Raw genomic sequence first — 18,877 nt, forward strand, 5'->3', positions numbered from 1 at the left:
GCAGTCACCCAGGACGAAATTGTCTGGGAGGAGACCGGCTCACCCTTCATGCGGTCGGCGGCGACAAACAACTGGGTCGACGCGGAAAGGCGTCGTTCGCTCGATGTAAAGCGGCGCCCTGCGGACGTCAGGGTGTGAAGCTGTTGTTCCGAGGCATGCGGCCGGGAAGAAGACCGGGAGGAAGATCTCCTGGTTGAGGTGGAAGGCGATACCACCTTAGGGAGGAAGGCGGATGTGGCGGCTGTACCTTGTCTGCATGGAAGGCGGTGTAAGGTGGGCCCACCGTTAGCGCTCAGCTCGAAACTCGTCTCGCGGATGTGATGGCGGCGAGAAAGCTGTCTTCCAGGAGAGGTAGAGTAGTGAACACGTGGCCAAGGGCTCGAAGGGGACCCATCAGTTTGGCCAGGACGAGGTTCAAATCCCAGGTCGGGTCGGACGGGTATAAGCGGTCCAAGCCTTTGCGGAAACCATCTGGTTGGAGAAGATGGACCGACCTTCCAGCGATGGACGAAGGCGGACACTGCCGCGAGGTGAACCTTCAATGAGGAGACTGCAAGACCTTGCTCCTTAAGGTACCACAGGTAGTCGAGGATGGTAGGTACCGATGGATTCAGAGAACGCTGATCGCACCGCGCGAACCTCTTCCACTTCGCGAGGTAAGTGGAGCGCGTGGAAGGCTTGCGGCTTTCCAGGAGGACCTGCTGAACTGCCGCGGAGCAGCCCCTCTCTGCGTGGGTCAGCCACTCAGGTACCAAGCTGTAAGATGGAGGGACTGCAGGTTCGGATGGCGGAGTCTGCCGAAGTCCTGGGTGATGAGGTCCGGCCACAGCGGGAGGGGGATGGGTTCCCGAACGGAGAGCTCGAGCAGCAGGGTGTACCAGTGCTGCCTCGGCCAGGCCGGCGCTATGAGAATGACGTGGGCTCTGTCTCTCCGAAGCTTCAGGAGCACTCGGTGCAGCGGAACTGGAGGAAGGCATAGAGGAGGCGATCCGTCCAGGGGTAGAAAGGCGTCGGACAGGAGCCTGGCGGCGACCCTGGAATGAACAAAACCGGTGGCACTTCCTGTTCTCCCTGGAGGCGAATAGGTCTATCTGGAAACCCCACCTCCGGAAGATTGTGTGGGCGGCGTCTGGACGGAGGGACCACTCGTGTGAGAGGAGCGACCTGCTGAGCCGGTCGTCCAGCGTGTTCTGCACTCCCGGAAGAAAGGACGCTTGAAGGTGAATGGAGTGGGTCACACAGAAGTCCCACAGAAGCATCGCCTCCCTGCATAGGGGGGAAGAGCGCGCTCCGCCCTGCTTGTTCACGTAGAACATTGCTGTCGTATTGTCCGTGCATACTGTCACACATCGGCCTTGCAGATGGGGGCAGAAAGTTTGGCAGGCTAGACGGATCGCACGCAGCTCGCGGACATTGATATGCAGGGCGAGCTCCTGGGTCGACCAGAGGCCTTGGGTGTGGAGATCGCCCAGGTGGGCCCCCCAACCGAGTGCCGGCGTCCGTGGTGGCGTGGCGGACGGGCGCGGAGGGTGGAACAGGATCCCGGCACACACGGTCTCGGGTCGAGCCACCATCTCGGCGGGTCCCGATGTGGCGGTACACCGGCGCCAGCCAGGACTGGGCGGAGGTGGGTCACATACGTGCAAGCCGCCATGTGGCCCAGGAGGCGGAGGCAGGAGCGCACCGTCGTGGTCGGGAAGGTGACTAGGTCCGTGATGAGGGTGACCATCGTTTGATGGCGGGCGCGAGGGAGACAGGCCGGGCTATGGTGGAGTCGAGGACCGCTCCGATGAACTCCACGCGCTGAGAAGGGATGAAAGTGGACTTCGGCGTTGATGAGGAGGCGAGCCGCGGAAGAGGACCGGATCTCTGCCACCTGGCCCAGCACTAGTTGTCGAGATTGTCCGCGAACCAGCCAGTCGTCCAGCGGATACACGTGGATCTGGCGGCGGCGGAGGGCTGCGGCGACCACCGCCATGCATTTGGTAAAGACCCTCGGTGCGGTGGAGAGACCGAATGGCAACACCGCAAACTGGTAGTGGGCGTTGCGAGCACAAATCGGGCGTCGATGAGGAGGATAGATGGCGACATGGAAGTAAGCGTCCTTCATGTCGAGGCGGCAAACCAATCTCCCGGATCCAGGGAGGAATGATGGTCCCCAAGGTGACCATGCGAAACTTGGGCTTGAGCAGGAACTTGTTCAGCTCGCGAAGGTCCAGGATAGGGCGTAGCCCGCCTTTCGCTTTGGGGATAAGGAAATAGCGGGAGTAGAATCCCTGCCCGCCTGTCTTGAGGCACTGCTTCTATGGCACCACGCTCAACAGAGTCTGGACCTCTTGCAAGAGGACTTGCTCGTGAGAGGGTCCCTGAAGAGGACAGGGAGGGTGGGTGGGAAGGCGGGCGAAACAAATTGAAGGCGGTATCCTGACTGGACTGTTTGCAACACCCAGCTGTCCGATGTCAAATGGGACCACGCCGAAAAAGAAATGGGAAAGCGGTTGTAAAATAACGGGAAGGATCCGGTAGGGAGAGAGATGGGCCGTCCTCGGCGTCCCATCAAAAGCGGACTTGGCCCCTGGGAGCCTTGGACGAGGCCTGCCTGGTTCCGCCGATTGCCCGGCGGCGGCGGCGGTTCTGGGCCGCGCTGTTGGTAGCGGGCTGGTTGCGGCGGAAGGGTCTGCGCTGTGTCGCGGCGTGTGCATTCGGCGTGCGGATGGCGATGCGACCGTCCTTCAGGGTCTGGATCCGAGAATCCGTCTTCTCGGAAAACAGACCCTGGGTGTCGAACGGGAGATCCTGGAGAGTATACTGCACCTCCGGCGGCAGGGTAGAAGATTGCAGCCAGGAGATGCGCCTCATCGTCACGCCCGATGCCAAGGTCCGAGCCCCGGAGTCCGCGGCGTCGAGGGCAGCCGTGATAGAGGATCTGGAGGACCTCTTTCCCTCCTCCAACAAGGCCGAGAACTCCTGACGAGATGTTGATGGCAGGAGCTCCGTGAATTTCGCCAGGGACGTCAGGATGTCAAAGACGTACCTGGCGAGAAGGACCATAATGTTGGCAATCCGCATTTGTAAGCCCCCTGCGGAGTAGACCTTACGGCCGAGCAGGTCCATGCGGGATTTGGGCGCTGGGGCAGGTTGGCGTGTCTCTCGGTCGTTGACGGATTGAGCGACCAGGAGTCCGGAGTAGGGTGGGAATAGAGGTACTCATAGCCAGTCGGGGCTAAGTACTTACGCTCGACCCGCGTGCTGTAGGCTGAAGAAGCGGGGTTTGCCAGGCGTAGTTGCATTTTTGAATTGTCCGCACAAAGGGCAATGCCACTCGGGAGTGTCGCGCCCGACCACATTGGGGATCGGGTCCTCATCCTCCTGGACCTCCGCCACGGGAAGGCCCATGGCCGCCGCCACGCGGCGAAGCAGTTCCTGAAAGGCCCGAAGGTCAATGGGCGGGGGCTCGTTGGCCACAGCCCCTGCCACCGCCTCGTCGCCCTGTCCGATAGGTTCTGGCACCGGGGCTGGTGGCTGGACCTCCGCTTTCTCTTGCGGAGTGGCGGGTTGGCGGTCCGTAGGAGCGGGACCTCGTGAGAGGGAGGCGGTCGGCTAACTGTCGCCTCGGGAGTCTGGTCCCAGCGGTCCCATGGTGCCCTGTGCCTCATGGTGCGCCCAGGGACCCAGTAGCCCCACTGCTCGTGATGGAGTCCTTGCGGGTCGGCAACTGCTGGGCGGCATCGTCTGCACGGAGGCCACCGGCGCTGGGCGGGATGGCCAGGCGGTGCCGGCGCCGAGGGAATGACCCGCAGAGGGCGGAGACCCTCCGGTCGATAAAGTAGCGGCGGCTGGGCGATCGCGACCGTCGGCCACCACGGTGCCGGGAGCTCGACCGGCGCCGGGAGCTCGGCGGACCGGGATCTGCGGTGCGGGAAGGACTTCGCGAGTCGCGGTGCGTGCGGGATGGAGATCTCGGCGGTACCTGCGGCGGTGACCTGGATCTGGACGGTGCGGGAGGACTCAGAGGATGGTGCCGGTGGCGGGATGAGCGTCGGGATGGTGCTCGGTGCGAGATGAGGCGGCGTCGAGATCACCTGCGGCGGGACGGGATCGGGCGCCTTCCGTGCCGTTCGTCCAGGGAGGCGGCCGTGTCATCCTGGCGGTTTCCCCACTGATGTGACAGTCCGCACCGGCGGTGCCGGGCTGGAGGCTCGGTGCCTCTATGAGCGGATTAGCTCACGCGCGAGGAGAACGTCTCCGGTGTTGGCGGCAGCCTTGGCTCCACCACGGTCGGTGCCGGCGATGCCGGACTCGGCGGCGCGTCGAGGCCCAGGGCACGCCCGCAGCCACTCGCGGCATCCTCCGTGCGGGCTTTTGCCACTGCTTTCGCGAGCTGCTGACTGTCTGAAGAAGCGGCGCGGGTCTTCTTGGTCGCCGGCAGGCACGTGCACTCTGCACCGGTGCGGGGTTGGAGGGCGCCTCCATAAGGAGCTGTTTGAGGCGAATGTCTCGCTCAGCCGAGCAGATAGCGCACTTGTCCGTGCGGTGTCCTTCGCCCAGGCAACGGAGGCAAGAGCCGTGGGGATCACCAACCGGCATAGGCCTCTGGCACGCTGCGCAGGGCTTAAAGCCCGGTGCCTTGGGCATGAGCCCGCACCGGGGGAGGAAAGGGAGGAACTACCCCCCTTATCCTTACCTAAATCACTAACTAACTAACTATTGAACTAACTATACTAACACTAAACGAACTATGTACAAGGAAAAGTAGCGAGAGCTAGGGTTGTGGAGGACAGAGAGCACTCCACAGTTCCAACTGGCCGTCACGGGCGGTAAGAAGGAACTGAGGAGCGGACGGGCCGGCTGGGGTATATATTTAGCGCCATGGCGGCGCCACTCAGGGGCGACAGGGTTGCTAGGAAAAAGTTCCGAGATGCCGTGCTAACTGGAACTAACTGGAATGCATTGGAGCAATCACTCGAAGAAGAACTAAATGAATTCTTTGCATCAGTCTTCACGGCTAAGGATGTGAGGGAGATTCCCAAACCTGAGCCATTCTTTTTAGGTGACAAATCTGAGGAACTGTCCCAGATTGAGGTGTCATTAGAGAAGGTTTTGGAACAAATTCATAAACTAAACAGTAATAAGTCACCAGGACCAGATGGTATTCACCCAAGAGTTCTGAAGGAACTCAAATGTGAAATTGCAGAACTACTAACTGTAGTCTGTAACCTCTCATTTAAATCAGCTTCTGTACCAGATGACTGGAGGATAGCTAATGTGACGCCAATTTTTAAAAAGGGCTCCAGAGGTGATCCTGGCAATTACAGGCCGGTAAGCCTGACTATAGTAAAATTGTCTGACATATAGATTAACATAATTTGTTGGGGAAGAGTCAACATACTTTCTGTAAAGAGAAATCATGCCTCACCAATCTACTAGAATTCTTTGAGGGGGTCAACAAGCATGTGGACAAGGGGATCCAGTGGATATAGTGTACTTAGATTTTCAGAAAAGCTTTGACAAGGTTCCTCACCAAAGGCTCTTAAGCAAAGTAAGCTGTCATGGGATAAGAGGGAAGGTCCTCTCATGGATGGTAACTGGTTAAAAGATAGGAAACAATGGGTTGGAATAAATGCTCAGTTTTCAGAATAGAGAGAGGTAAATAGTGGTGTCCCCCAGGGGTCTGTACGGGGCTTAGACCTATTCAATATATTCATAAATGATCTGGAAAAAGGGGTAAACAGTGAGGTGGCAAAATTCACAGATGATACAAAACTAGTCAAGATAGTTAAGTCCCAGGCAGACTGCGAAGAGCTACAAAAGGATCTCACGAAACTGGGTGATGATCTCCAGGACCCAACAGTCCAAACAGATCTTCTGTTATGCTGGAAAAAGTTGGGTTAAGCATTCCCCAAAAGGTGAGATAAATGGAGAAGGCAGATCTAACTTCAGAGCTGTCTCTGAGCCTTCTAGTATATCTAGGCTTGAAGAATTAGATTTGTATCAGGATATGTTGGTTAACATCAATTTCACTGTGCAGGCAGAAACCAACAAAAATATTTCCATCAATAACAACAGAAATGTACAGATAGGCAAAGTAAGAAAAATGCTGCTTCAGAAATTATTAGAGTCAAAACCCAGTGATCAGTGGCGGCTCTAGGAATTGCACTGCCCCAAGCAGGGCGGCACGCCGCGGGGGGCACTCTGGCGGTCGCCGGTCCTGCGGCTCCGGTGGACCTCCTGCAGACCACCGAAGCTGCGGGACCAGCGGACCCTCCGCAGGCATGCCTGCAGGAGGTCCACCAGAGCCTCCTGCCGCCCTCCCGCGGCACGCCGCCCCAAGCACGCGCTTGGCGCGCTGGGGTCTGGAGCTGGCCCTGCCAGTGATTTAGAATTTTGACTTAGGCTTGTTGCAAATAGACTAGTGAATGACCTGTAAAACCGGTTGGGATTTGCGGATTTATGGACATTTAGTTTGTATATTTGGACATGTGATGTTTAACAGTTTGTAAAGCTCTAACTTCTTGACTCTCAACTTTTACTGTCATTAAATAATTGTCTGACCGACCGCCCCCCACACATAATTTTTCACAAATGTGGAAAAAAATGCTTAAAATAAACACTGATTTTATCTGTCACAATGATATAAAAATACAAAGTGAATTCTGCCAAGCCTAAATATAGCCTCAGTCCTAGACACAGCGCCCACTGAGGCTGGAGAGATGCAGAGGGGAGGCTCCCTAACGCCCCTGCAAGGTCTGTCTAGCTTCCCTGATGTCTGGCTCTGGGTTGTGCCGTCCCTGAGAACAGCTGGAACAGGGGGCTGACAGCCCTCACACGGTGGGCTGGCTCAGGTCCGAATGCCTGGCTCTTGCCTTGAGGGCACTTCAGTTTTTAAAAACCTCCTCAGCCTTGGAATGGAAAAGTCCCAGCTGCGGCCGAAGACCTGGTTTCAGTGTCGGAGATGTGAAGGAAGCCATCACAGAGTGCTTTGTCTCCTCCTAGCCCTTCTTCAAGAGTTCAAGAAACTCCTGCCTATTTTCCTCAGGTATAAATTGGGCCCAAGAGGCCATGTCAGACCAAAGGGATTGTCCTGCTGGGTCAGTAGCCTGTCTCTGACAAGCGACACTGTCCAATGCTTCAGAGGGAGGTTAAGAAACCCAGTGATGGACTATTATGGGATAACCTGGCCAGTGGGGAAGTTTCTGTTTCACTCCGCTCACTGGTTCTTCCTCCTTCTCTTCTGACCGGCAGAAACCACATTTGCCCCTACCACATTGCAGGGGATACGCGAGAAGGAGCTGGGACGCCGCCACAAGTTTCCTTCCCTTTTTAAGAGGCGGTGGCTTCGGCTTGGCTGGGGGAGGGGGGAATAACTCAGTGGTTTGAGCATTGGCCTGCTAAACCCAGGATTGTGAGTTCAATCCTTGGGGAGGCCACTTAGGGATCTGGGGCAAAAAATTGGTCCTGCTAGTGAAGGCAGGGGGCTGGACTCAATGACCTTTCAAGGTCCCTTCCAGCTCTAGGAGATTGGTATATCTCCAATTATTACCTTTATCTCTTTCATGATGTTACTGAAGTGCAAGGCCCAGGTGGCCCACCAAGGGTAGCGCACCCAAGAACAGTCCAAGGACGTAAATAAGGCTCAGACGAAGTCCCTGCTCCACTGTCTGGCTCTCTACAAGCAGCAGAAACTGAACTGGGTGTAACTAGCTTTTCTCAGATCTAAGAACTCCACTGAACCAAACTCGGCAACAGTCAGAGTAACAGACCCCACAGCTGTGATGCTGGCACCAGTCTGAGCTAGAGCAGAGACTCCAATGGCACCAAAGGTATGAAGGTTTCAAGGAAAGTGCCAGAACCAACCACCCAGATCCAATATTACTGGGGCAGGTCTCTGGCCTGTGCTGTGCAGGGGTCAGACGAGATGATCACAGTGGTCCCTGCTGGCCTTGGAATCGATGAAGCAGGGAATAGTTCAGGCTCAACATGGATAATGAAATATGGACTCATAGTGGCTTGGCAGCTACTTGTCTAACCCCCCAGCTCACTCTCTTGTGAATCCATCCAATTGTCCCCCCCACACCTTGTGTCAGCCTGTGTGTTAACACAGCACCCAGCGCACTGGGGTTCTGATCAGCACCAGCAGCTCGGGGAGTGAATGTCGTCAGCCTGTGTGTTAACACAGCACCCAGCGCACTGGGGTTCTGATCAGCACCAGCAGCTCGGGGAGTGAATGTCGTCAGCCTGTGTGTTAACACAGCACCCAGCGCACTGGGGTTCTGATCAGCACCAGCAGCTCGGGGAGTGAATGTCGTCAGCCTGTGTGTTAACACAGCACCCAGCGCACTGGGGTTCTGATCAGCACCAGCAGCTCGGGGAGTGAATGTCGTATGAATACTAAATAATGTTGACAAAGCGTCTGTATGCTTCCCACACCAGGTAACTCATCGTCCCCGACTCAAGGGCTGGGCTCCCCAGGCAGGATGTCTTGCTACGCCCCAGCCCCAGCCATGGACACACAAGCCATGTCAGCGTAAAGGCTGGTCAGGGTTTTTTTGGTTTTTTTACTGATCGGTGTGGCTGGATTCTGAGCGTCTGTTTACACACTAGCATATACGGTAATAAGATTTTCTTCATTCTAATACTTAACTATCTATACAGCAGCATTAGGAAACAATACCACAAAAGTTCAAGTTTGGTTGTTGTTGTTTTAACAAAATCAGGGAATTCCACGTACAAAAATGTCATTAAGGCAGATGAAAGGCAGAGCATAGCTATCTACTGATTGTCTCTGACTTTCTGCTGAAACTGCTGGAGCCTGCGGCATGGCGCTGGAAGAGTGCAATGCTCTGTATCAGCTCAACGCAATACCTGGCTGGAAGCCCCAGGAGCTGTGATATTTCAAACTGCTCCAGTAAATGTCCTGTGGTGAACAATCTTGCACAGGCCTCCAGGAGAGCGACTTTATGGCATCCAGTGGACCATTTCTATTTCTAACCTCGATTATTATTATGATTCCTGGTTAGTGGCAGGGGACATTGAGACACCCTCGCACCCTCATATTCACCACTGTACTATAATTAGGCTGTTTTGTACAAAGTCTGCCTTGTGAGGTATCACTCTAAAAGCCTGGGTCTGTTGAACGTTAATATCTGGTTGGATTGTACGTGCTGACATTGTATGTGAAGTTTTGTTGTGTGTGTGTGTGTGTTACTGAAAGATGTTGTGAAGCTGGAAACGCCCACAATTAGCCTTTCATGTACAACAATGAAGAAGCTAGACCAGAGGTGAGCAAACTTTTTGGCTCAAGGGACACATCTGGGAATAGAAATTGTATGGCGGGCCAAGAATGCTCATGAAACTGGGGGTTGGGGTGAGGACTCTGGCTGGGGGTGCGGGCTCTGGCGTGGGGCCAGAAATGGGGAGTTCAGGGTGTGGGAGAGAGCTCCGGGCTGGGGCAGAGGGTTGGGGAGCAGGGGGGGAGGGCGAGCTCTGGGGTGGGACGGAGGGGTTTGGAAGGCAGGAAGGGGATGAGGGCTGGGGCAGGGGGTTGGGGCGTGGGAGGGGGTCAGGGGTGCAGGCTCCAGGTGGCGCTTACCTCAAGCAACTCCCAGAAGTAATGGCATGTGCCCCTCGGGCTCCTATGTGTGCTGCCCGGTATGCAGGTGCCACTCCTGCAGCTCCCATTGGCTGTGGTTCCTGGCCAATGGGAGCTGCGGGGGTGGCGCTTGGGGTGGGGGTAGCGTGTGGACCCCCCTGGCTGCCCCTACGCATATGAGCTGGAGGGGGAACATGCTGCTGCTTCCAGGAGCCATGCGGAGCCACAACACGCATGGAGGGGGGCAAGCCCCCAACCCCACTCCCCAGCTGGAGTGTGGCAAGCCCCGGATCCTGCTCCCCGGTGGGAGCTGAGGGCTGGATTAAAACATCTGAAGGGCCGGATGCGGCCCCCGGGCCATTGTTTGCCCACCCCTGAGCTAGACAGTGTTAATGGCCCATCAACAAAAACAATAGCCATGGAAAAGACTTGTCCTCACCAGGGAACACTTCAGACAGCCTATGGATAATGGCTGCCATGACTCATCAAGACGCCAGGGCATGTGACTAGACCGGAGGATACTGAACTCCATTTTGGTACCTGTATTTTTCCACAAACTGGGCTGGGAACTTCTCTTGGAACAAAGGGGGAAGTGACATCACCAAGGGGCCTCACTCCCGCTACAGCTCAATGCCTGGAAACACTTTAGAAACAACGAGTGAACTGGGGGAAGTGCTGCTCCGAGGCTGGAAGAGCGGATTCCTGCCTGTGTATAGAACTTCTACAAACTGCTTGTACTAGCTAACGGCTGAGACACTGTTTGATTCAAATCTTATCTAGTATATTGGGCTTCGATTGCGGTTTTTGTTTATCTGCAGGGTATCTACTTAGATCTGTTTGCTATCACTGATAATCACTTACAATCTATCTTTCTGTAGTTAATAAACCTGTTTTATCTTAACCCGTGTGTCGGAGTGAAGTGTTAGGGAATCTCAGCTCTGTAACAAAGGCTGGTGCGTATCTTCCCCACAGCGAGGGGGAAGCAGGCTAATTACTGAGCTTGCACCGTACAGACCCCTGACTGGTGCAGGACGGAATAATTCTGGGTTTCTGCTCCAGTAGGGGGGCAAGGCTGGGGAGCTGGGAAATTGGCTGGTGCCTCCATTGTTGGCCCATGAGTGGCTCGGGTAAAGCACGCAGGTAACTCAGTTGGGGGCGTGGTGCCACCTGCTGTCGTGTTGTGTGGTGATAGGGCCCAGAAGGGCTGGCTGTGTGTCATCAGCTAATGCAGTGTGAGAGGCCAACCCAGCTGACTAGTCAGGGGGCACAGCGGTTCCAGCAGCTTCCAGGCTTCACCCCAGGGTACCTCCCATCACAGCCAAGTCAGCCTGTTTCCCGACTGGTGGAATGGGAAGCACAGAGCTGCTTGCATGACTTCCCTGGCTGCATTGTCACATCTGGAGAAGCTGGAGGGTTTACTGGAGGAGCCGAGACAGGAGGCAGATTCAGAGATTTAAGTAATGAGTAAGGGTAAGATTATATCACAGAGCTCACGGATTCCATGACATACAGAAACCTATGTGACATTTTCCAGCCCCAGGGTGGTGGGCCAGAGCAGTCAGCTGGCAGGGGCCCTGGAGCTCTGAGCCGCTGTGGGCAGCAGGGGGCCCCCACAGCTCCGAGCCGCCATGGGCAGTAGGTGCTGGACCCCTGCCTTTCTGCAGTGGTGCTCAGTTCTCATCTCCTCCCCCACCATGTCAGCCCCCTTTTGTCATGCTTATTTTTAGTACAAGTCCGGGACAGGTCATTGGCTTCCATGAATTTTTGTTTATAGCCCATGACCTGTCCATGACTTTTACTCAAAATAACCGTGACGGAATCTTAACCTTAGTAATGAGCACACCTAGCTCTCCTCAGCCTCTGGCGCTTACCTCAATCAGAAAGTCTCCCGTGCGAAGTCCTGCTTTCCAGGCCACACCTTCCACATCCACTGACTCCAGGTACTGGAGCGCTGGGAAGGCTGGAGTCGGGGTGAACTCCTCAATTGGAGTCTCCGCTGAAAGAGAAAGACCAAGCCCCAATTAGCAGTACGCAGCAGGGAGGCAACAGAACATTCAGTGACGTCTAGGAAAAAGCTCTCCAGGAGTTTTACTGGCTCAGAGACCAAGCCGAGGTGTCTCTGCTGAGCACCTGACCCGCTCCCCTTGCAGCATGGTGATTTAATGCTATTTATGTACAGTCATTTCTGTGATGTTCATCACTGTACAACCTGCTAGTGGCCCCCCAGAGCCACATTTACCTCTCACACAGAGTCGCATTCATCCTCCACAAGATGCCCACAGCCACTCACCCCAGTCCCTCTCCCAGAGCCACGTACCTACAGAAAGAGGGTCCATGCTTACTTAGACTTTAACCACACGTCTGGCTAGGAAATATGGTCCCCAATACACATGAAATTTCCTCCCCACCAACAACCAAAATCCCCTTCCAGCCTCTACTCCCTGCTCCCTTACATCCCATCCTCCACCCACCCCATCCGACTTTGCTGTCCAGCCATGGTGAGTCATTTTGCCTAGGAGGTACTGGGAACCATCACGGGGGGATGGGGGGGAATATGGATTGCTCCCTTGTGTGGAGCAGTGTGGGGAGAAGGCGAGGGTATGCTGTCTGACCCCCATAAAGGAGACCGTTGCAGGTATCCAGGAACAGAGAGAAAAATACCACCTGCAGGAATGCCATAGGGCAGCAGTTCTCAAACTGTGGGTCAGGACCCCAACGTGGGCCATGACTCTGTTTTAATGGGGTCACCAGGGCTGGCATTACTGGTGCTGAAGCCAAAGCCTGAGCCCCACTGCCCAGGGCCAAAAGGGAACCCCCATCAACTGGAACTGAAGCCAAAGCCCGAGCGCTTCAGCCCTAGGGGATGGGGCTCAGGTTACAGGCCACCTGCCTGGGGCAGAATCCCTTGGGCTTTGCCCCCCATCCCACCCAGGGAGGCAGGCTCAGGTTTCAGTCCCCTCTCCTGGGGTCGTGGAGTAATTTTTGTTGTCAGAAGGGAGTTGTGGTGGAGTGAAGTTTGAGACCCCTGCAGCAAAGGCCTTGGCTGGGCTGCTGTTTCCTGCCTCACCGGGATCTAGGTCCCTGATGGAAAAACAGGGGTTTGCTGCAGCTGGATGGCTCCTCCTGGGCTCTGGCTGCTGCTGGCAGGGCCGGCGCTTCCATTAGGTGACCCCAGGCGGTTGCCTAGGGCGCCAGGATTCGGAGGGCGGCATTTTGTGTGCTCCCCACAGGGCGCACGGGAGCTTCCGGTTCCGCTCCCATTGCGCCGCCAAAGGAGGACCTTCTGCCGACGTGCCGTGGAAAACAGTGGCAGGCAATTGAGCAGCTCAATGACTGCCGCTGTCGCCTGCGGCATTTCGGAGGAAGGTCCTTCTTCGGCGGTGCGATGGGAGCGGAACCGGAAGCTCCCGTGCTCCCCGTGGGGAGCGCACAAAATGCCGCCCCCCGAATTCTGCCTATGGCGCCAGAAGCCCTGGCGCCGCTCCTGGCTGCTGCTGCAGTCTATGGCTGCCAGGGGCTATCCCTGACTCTGTGGGAATTTCTTTCTCCCTAAGCTCATGTGGCTGGGGACAAGACTGGACATAGGAACATTGGACACAGGACTGGAAGGGACCTTCTGGGCCATCGAGTCCCACCCCTGCTGTCACAGGCAGCTGATCATACCATCCCATTCATAAACCTGCCTTAAAAATAGCTAGGCCTTTTGTCCCCCACCCGCTTCCAGTGGGAGGCTGTTCCAGAGCCTGCCTCCGATACGGTACGGTACCGACCCCCTCACTCCCGCCCCAAAATGTTCCGTGACTGGAGCCCTGAGCGGATACAAATTTATACCCACGGATGCAGATATCCGCAGATAGAAATCGGTATCTGTTGAGCCACAGGGCTCTCCCAGGAACTGCAGTGGTGAAAGGAGCAGAACATGGGGCCGCCGCTCCCAGGAGCCAGGGCCCCTCGCCAGCAGCTCCTCCGGTGCGGCTGTACCGCCCCCAGCCCTGTCCTCCGGCGGGGCTGTACAGACCCCAGACATAACACTTATGATACCGACACAAGCGTGTAATGCAGAGCAGAGCTCAGATCCAGGTTGATATTCTCTGTGAAGACACAGGCTGCCCCTTCATTCTGTCAGTGAAGGAAAAGAGCAGCTGAGGGACACTAATGAGTCTACACCTGTCCAAGTAAAAGGCGAATGCCTTGTGGGCATCCAAAGTACAGGAGCTCTCTTCATCCTCATGACAGTGTAGCTTTAGAGAAAAGGCTGGTACGTAGATAGACTGACTAAGGTGGGAATCCAAAACCACCGTAGTCAGAAACACAAGGCGAGGTCCTAAATAAACCCTGTGCTTAAAGACAACTGCACCCTGGGGGTCTGCAGCTAATGCCCATAGTTCTCTCAGCCTCTCACCAGCGACTGGGAACGCTACTTTCAGTAAGAGATGCATTAATAAACAGGTAGCCATAGGCTCAAAAGGAGGACCTATTAACACTGACAAAACCAAATTTAAGTCCCAGAGGGGTGTGGGATCTCTCATAAGTGGAAAGTCCTTTTCCCTTTAGGGGAAGTAAATACTCCAATATAAGCGAAGACGTCTGCATAAGAGGTGTATCCTACGACTAGGGCCACACAGAGAAACATCTCCACATCATCATGTAAATATATCTAATGGATGGTTTCCTAAGAGAACGTCCTGAAACTCTGGGAAACACTCAGTCTCTTGAGCTGACAACCACTGAGCATCCCAACTGTGAGAGGAGGGCTGGGTGGGGTGGGGTGCATCATCTGGCCATAGTTCTGTGAAATTATATCAGTCACTTGAGGCAGTGCTATAGCGTCCTTGAGGCAGAGTCTCAGGAGGACAAGGACCAATGCTGATGTGGAGGGAGGGAGGGAGGGAGGGAATGATGGATGCGAGGGTCACCATAGGAACTTGGTCTTCCTGAGGAAGGTGTTGAGTAAGCAGAGATTGAGGATAGGCAGAGGTCCCCACCCTTCTTTGGAATGAGGAAGTACGGGCAGTTGAAGCCCTTGTTGACGAAGGGGACAGGCACGGGCGCGATCACACCCTTTGTTAGGAGGGCGTCCGCCTCATGTCGTGTGGTGGGCGAGGCTCCCTGGAGGCGTCTGGGAGAGGCCCCCGGTGGGAGGGAACGGTGAGGAACTTTATAGAGTAGCCATGTTGCATGATCTCCAGGACCCATGATCCATGGTGATCTTGCCCCAATGGTGGGCGAACAGGGCGAGAACGCCCGCCCCCAAAGATGATGGAGGGGCCACGGAGGCAGTGACACAGGGGCTTTGCATCTCTTGACGGACGTGCCAAAATTGGGCCTTCAGTTGGTGTTGATGTGCGACTGAGGAGATGGTGATGGCCAATGGGCACAGGCGCTGAGATCTGAGGCACTGTCAGGCCGGCTCCTGGTACCGGATGTAGGTTGGTTGGTATGTGGAATAGGGGCATGGACAGAACGATGGCTTGAGTTGTCAGTGTGATGGGATCCCTGGGGTGCAGCCTGGGATTGTGGGACCACTGTGCCCCCCTAACTCTCTCTAGCCTGGGTTGTCTTTCACAATGCCTTGTTAGTGACCAGCAGCAAACCCCTCCCGGCGCTGTGATCACTCAGCATAACCTCATGTGGAGCCCCACACCCAGCTAGATTGCATGAATGCTCCTAGAGCTGGTCATGAATCACACAGAGAAAGGCACCCTCCAAATCCCCCCAGCTCCCAGCACTGTACCTCAGGAATATGCCGTCTTGCGCTGCTCAAGATGAGCAATGCAAATTTATTAATTGGTTCGCCACTTTCATCAATGGAAAGTGGATGTACACCAGCCTTTGCAGACCTGAGCTCACTTGCCACACACTTTATACAAACTCACTGGTAAAGACAAACAGTAAAAGAAGTATATTGACTACAAAAGATAGATTTTAAGTGATATTAAGTGATAGACAAAAAATCAGAGTTAGTTACCAAAGAAAACTCTTAACCCTATTAGACTGGGCAATCTAGATTAAACAGCTTTTCTCACTCCACTGGATACTGCAGTCCATAGGATACAGATTTTGTCCTTGAAATCTGGGCCAGTCCCCTCAGTTGGAGTCTTCAGAGTGTCCTTGTTGCTTGCAGCGTAGGTGGGTGAAGGAGAAAGGCCAAGCCTGGGCCCCTTGTGTTCAGTTTTAGACCCTCAGTCCCTGTGCTTGGAAAACACAAGTCCAGGCATGTCTGGGTGGGCATTGCTGAGTGTCTAGACAAGGTTGAGCAATTCCCCTGGTGTGGCCTCATGCAAGTGAGTCATTGCAATGTAGCTCCCTTGCTGGACAATGGTTGTTGATGGTTGTTTGACACCCTGCCCAGGCGTTGGTTACTTTCCTTGCTGTTGTCTCTGGGGAGCTAATATCTGGCTGATTCCCCAATTTACAGCATATTTTAGAAACAACCATACACCACAATCTCATAATTTTATGTGCATTAATGATACACATCTATGGATACTGGGCCGCATTTTGGATTCACCTCTGGGTCTGAGCTGGACAGTTCCAGCAGAGGGGCATGGATGGAATGGTGTGAGGCTGATGGGGGTAGGTACAGGCAGTGGTGCGGATCCCACGTGGGACAGTGTAGCCATGGGGCTGGGTTTGGTGGATACTGTGGGCCCCAGGAATAAGTGTACCACTGGAGCTGGACCAGGGGCGGATGCACTCGAGAGTCTGAGCTGCACCTGGGCACCGGGGAGAATGATGGCTCCTCCGTAGAAAAACCCTCCAAATCTGAAGAGGCCTCTGGCAATGGCAGGGCTGTTGGTGCAGGCAATCCAGCAGTCGCCAAATGCAGATCCTGGACCAGGAAGAGTGGTGCATCTGCCGGTGTAGGTGGTTGTGGAGCTGAGAGAAGTGAGGAGAGCGTGTGTGGCAAGTTAAGGTGCATTGTCACAGGTTTAGCCTGTCCGGGTGTTCAGGGCATGTCCTGCTGCCCACCACATTGGGGGCAGGGGTACGCAGAGTGGAGTGTGGGGACTCCTGCCAAGACGGAGGGGTGTGCCTCAGAGGGCTGCTGCGTAGCCTGGTTGGTGTGGGAGTCGATGGTGCCCCAAAGGGGCAACGATCTACTCTAACTATAGGTATGTACACAACGAAGAAAACAACTAAACTAACTATACACAACGGATTCGAGTGCTCTCATAGAAGCTACAAGCATGAGGAGAGAAGATTCCGACTATGACCATGCTGTAAGAGGGAACTTATAACCTTGTTTGGAGCATGTAAGACACATGTGCAGGTCAACAGACACTGCGGCTGAAAACTTCCCGCTCTGGTGCATGGTATGCATGCACACCCATGTTTGGAATACAGATAGCAACCATCACTCGAAGAAGAACCAGGTAATGCAGGAGCACGCACAGAGATGGGTATGAGCATTGAGAAGCCAGTGAGCTGCTGATGCTGCTGGCTTAAGAGCCAACCTGCTGACCTCTGCATCCAATCAGGTCGCATGGCTAATCTTGTTGAGGAACTTGATATCCCCTTCTTGGCCATAGGTCGTATAGAGGCTGGGGTCTGCCAGAGGGTTCATGCTGTCTCCAGCAAGGCTTCACTGATGGGAAGAGCAATGCTTCATGGGGCAGGAGTCTGCAAAATATTAAGGAGGCTGTGCAGGTTTTCTTGCTCACGTTCGGCATGCTCTCCTAGGGAAGTGGCACCCTCCTCATAAGGTCCTGGAAGACCCTGAAGTCCTCAAGGGGGTTGTGGCAGAAGATGTTGACTTTGTAGAAGATGATGAAATATGGTTGGAAACAACCAGGGGATCCTTCATTATTTCTCTGTCCTCCATAGGGTCCAGTACAGTGGGTGGAGGGACGGTAGCAGAATCCTGGGTAGAGGTTTCCTGCACTAGGGGAGGAGGGGACTTCCTCCTACAGTGTGATTGTGATGGAGAATGCCTTGGAGCAGCCCAAGACCAGTAAGGCCACAAAGGATATTGCACTGTCTGAGTCATCCAAGGTGGGGACACCATGCTGGAGCCTCTTTATAAGAAAACTAGACTTGGTCCATAATCTTAGTAGGAGGTCTGCAAGGATTGCTAAAAGACCTCAAGGGTGACACAGGGAGTGGTCCCTTTTGGGGTTCCAGGTGCTCTGGCTACAGGAGATACCTGAGGGTTCAACATAACTGAGGGCTGAGATGGTTGGAACATTGCTCAAAGGATCAGTGCTGGCAGTACCAGCACAATGGGTTGGAGACACGGCGCTGTCTCTCCAGATGATATAAAAGGTAGTGCCAAGTTTGTTGGCAATGCATCGGCAGCACCATGTGCTCCAGGGGTGCTGAAGATACCAGAGTTGTCTTAATAGGAGCTGATTTTAGCAAGGAGAGTCACCAAAGAGTCTCCAGTTGGGGAGACACCAAAGATTCCTGGCCAGCAAGGCCTGCGGTGGAGAGGGCATCCAAATAGGTAAGTATCTGTCAGTCGGCACCGATAGTGACGTTAAGGTTGGAACAATGAAGATGGAGCCAGAAAGAGTGAAGACTCCGGCATCCATAGCTGGAGTCAATAATGCCGCCTCAGATGGAGCTGGTGAAAGTCTAGATTTGTGGTGTCTCAAACGAGTACTGGAGGTCTTACTGGAAATCCTTTTTGGAGACTGAGGCTTTGAGCACTTATCAGAATGCTTGGAGCGCTTCTGAGGCGGCTGCTGGTGAGGGAGAAGCGACATTTCTCATTGGACTAGTGCAGCCGGAGGAGCAATCCTTGTGGACTCACTACCTTGTGGTCAGGCCTCGGTTCCGAGGTGGAATGCATCACCTCTTTCACAAGGGGAACTTTGGGGTAGAAATCCCTCTGGTTTTTTGTCCTGGTGAATAAGGAGGTGCAAATAGGGCATCTGTCCCCACATAGTCCTCGCCAAGGCAAACCCAGAGGCTCTTGTTCTTACTCATCACAGGGGAAGCAGCCCTGCATGCTGCACACTGCTGGAAATTTGGGGATTTTTTTCATAATAAATCCACCAGATACCTATAGCAAATATTATAAGTCAATTGGCAATACTACTCTAAACACGACTATCTATAACTATGTACACGACAGGAACTTGGAAACTCTGGCCAACCAAAGCAAGTGCTACAGGGACCTTCAACTCTCACCATGGATGGTAAGAAGGATCCGAGAGGGAGGCAGCGAATATGCCCTTTTTATGCCTTTATCTGAGAGCACTAGAGCAGGTGTATATGCTTCACCTAGTGGTACTGCTGGCAAAACTCTTGGATGCGAGTGCACTGGGCACACAAACACCTGCA

The 18,877-nt window shown here is 54.5% G+C and overlaps 1 protein-coding gene across 1 annotated transcript in view; it reads right to left on the reverse strand.

Annotated features, from left to right (window-relative positions):
• The window catches only part of SHANK3 (SH3 and multiple ankyrin repeat domains 3), a 653,367-nt gene that overhangs the window by 77,110 nt on the left and 557,380 nt on the right, over positions 1 to 18,877 (reverse strand). Inside the window, exon 19 of the mRNA XM_039498975.1 lies at positions 11,461 to 11,585. Coding sequence (XP_039354909.1) covers positions 11,461 to 11,585 — 125 coding nt within the window. The remainder of the gene's footprint in view (positions 1 to 11,460; positions 11,586 to 18,877) is intronic.

This window comes from Mauremys reevesii, linkage group 1 (assembly GCF_016161935.1).
Source record: "Mauremys reevesii isolate NIE-2019 linkage group 1, ASM1616193v1, whole genome shotgun sequence".
Lineage (NCBI taxonomy): Eukaryota > Metazoa > Chordata > Testudines > Geoemydidae > Mauremys > Mauremys reevesii.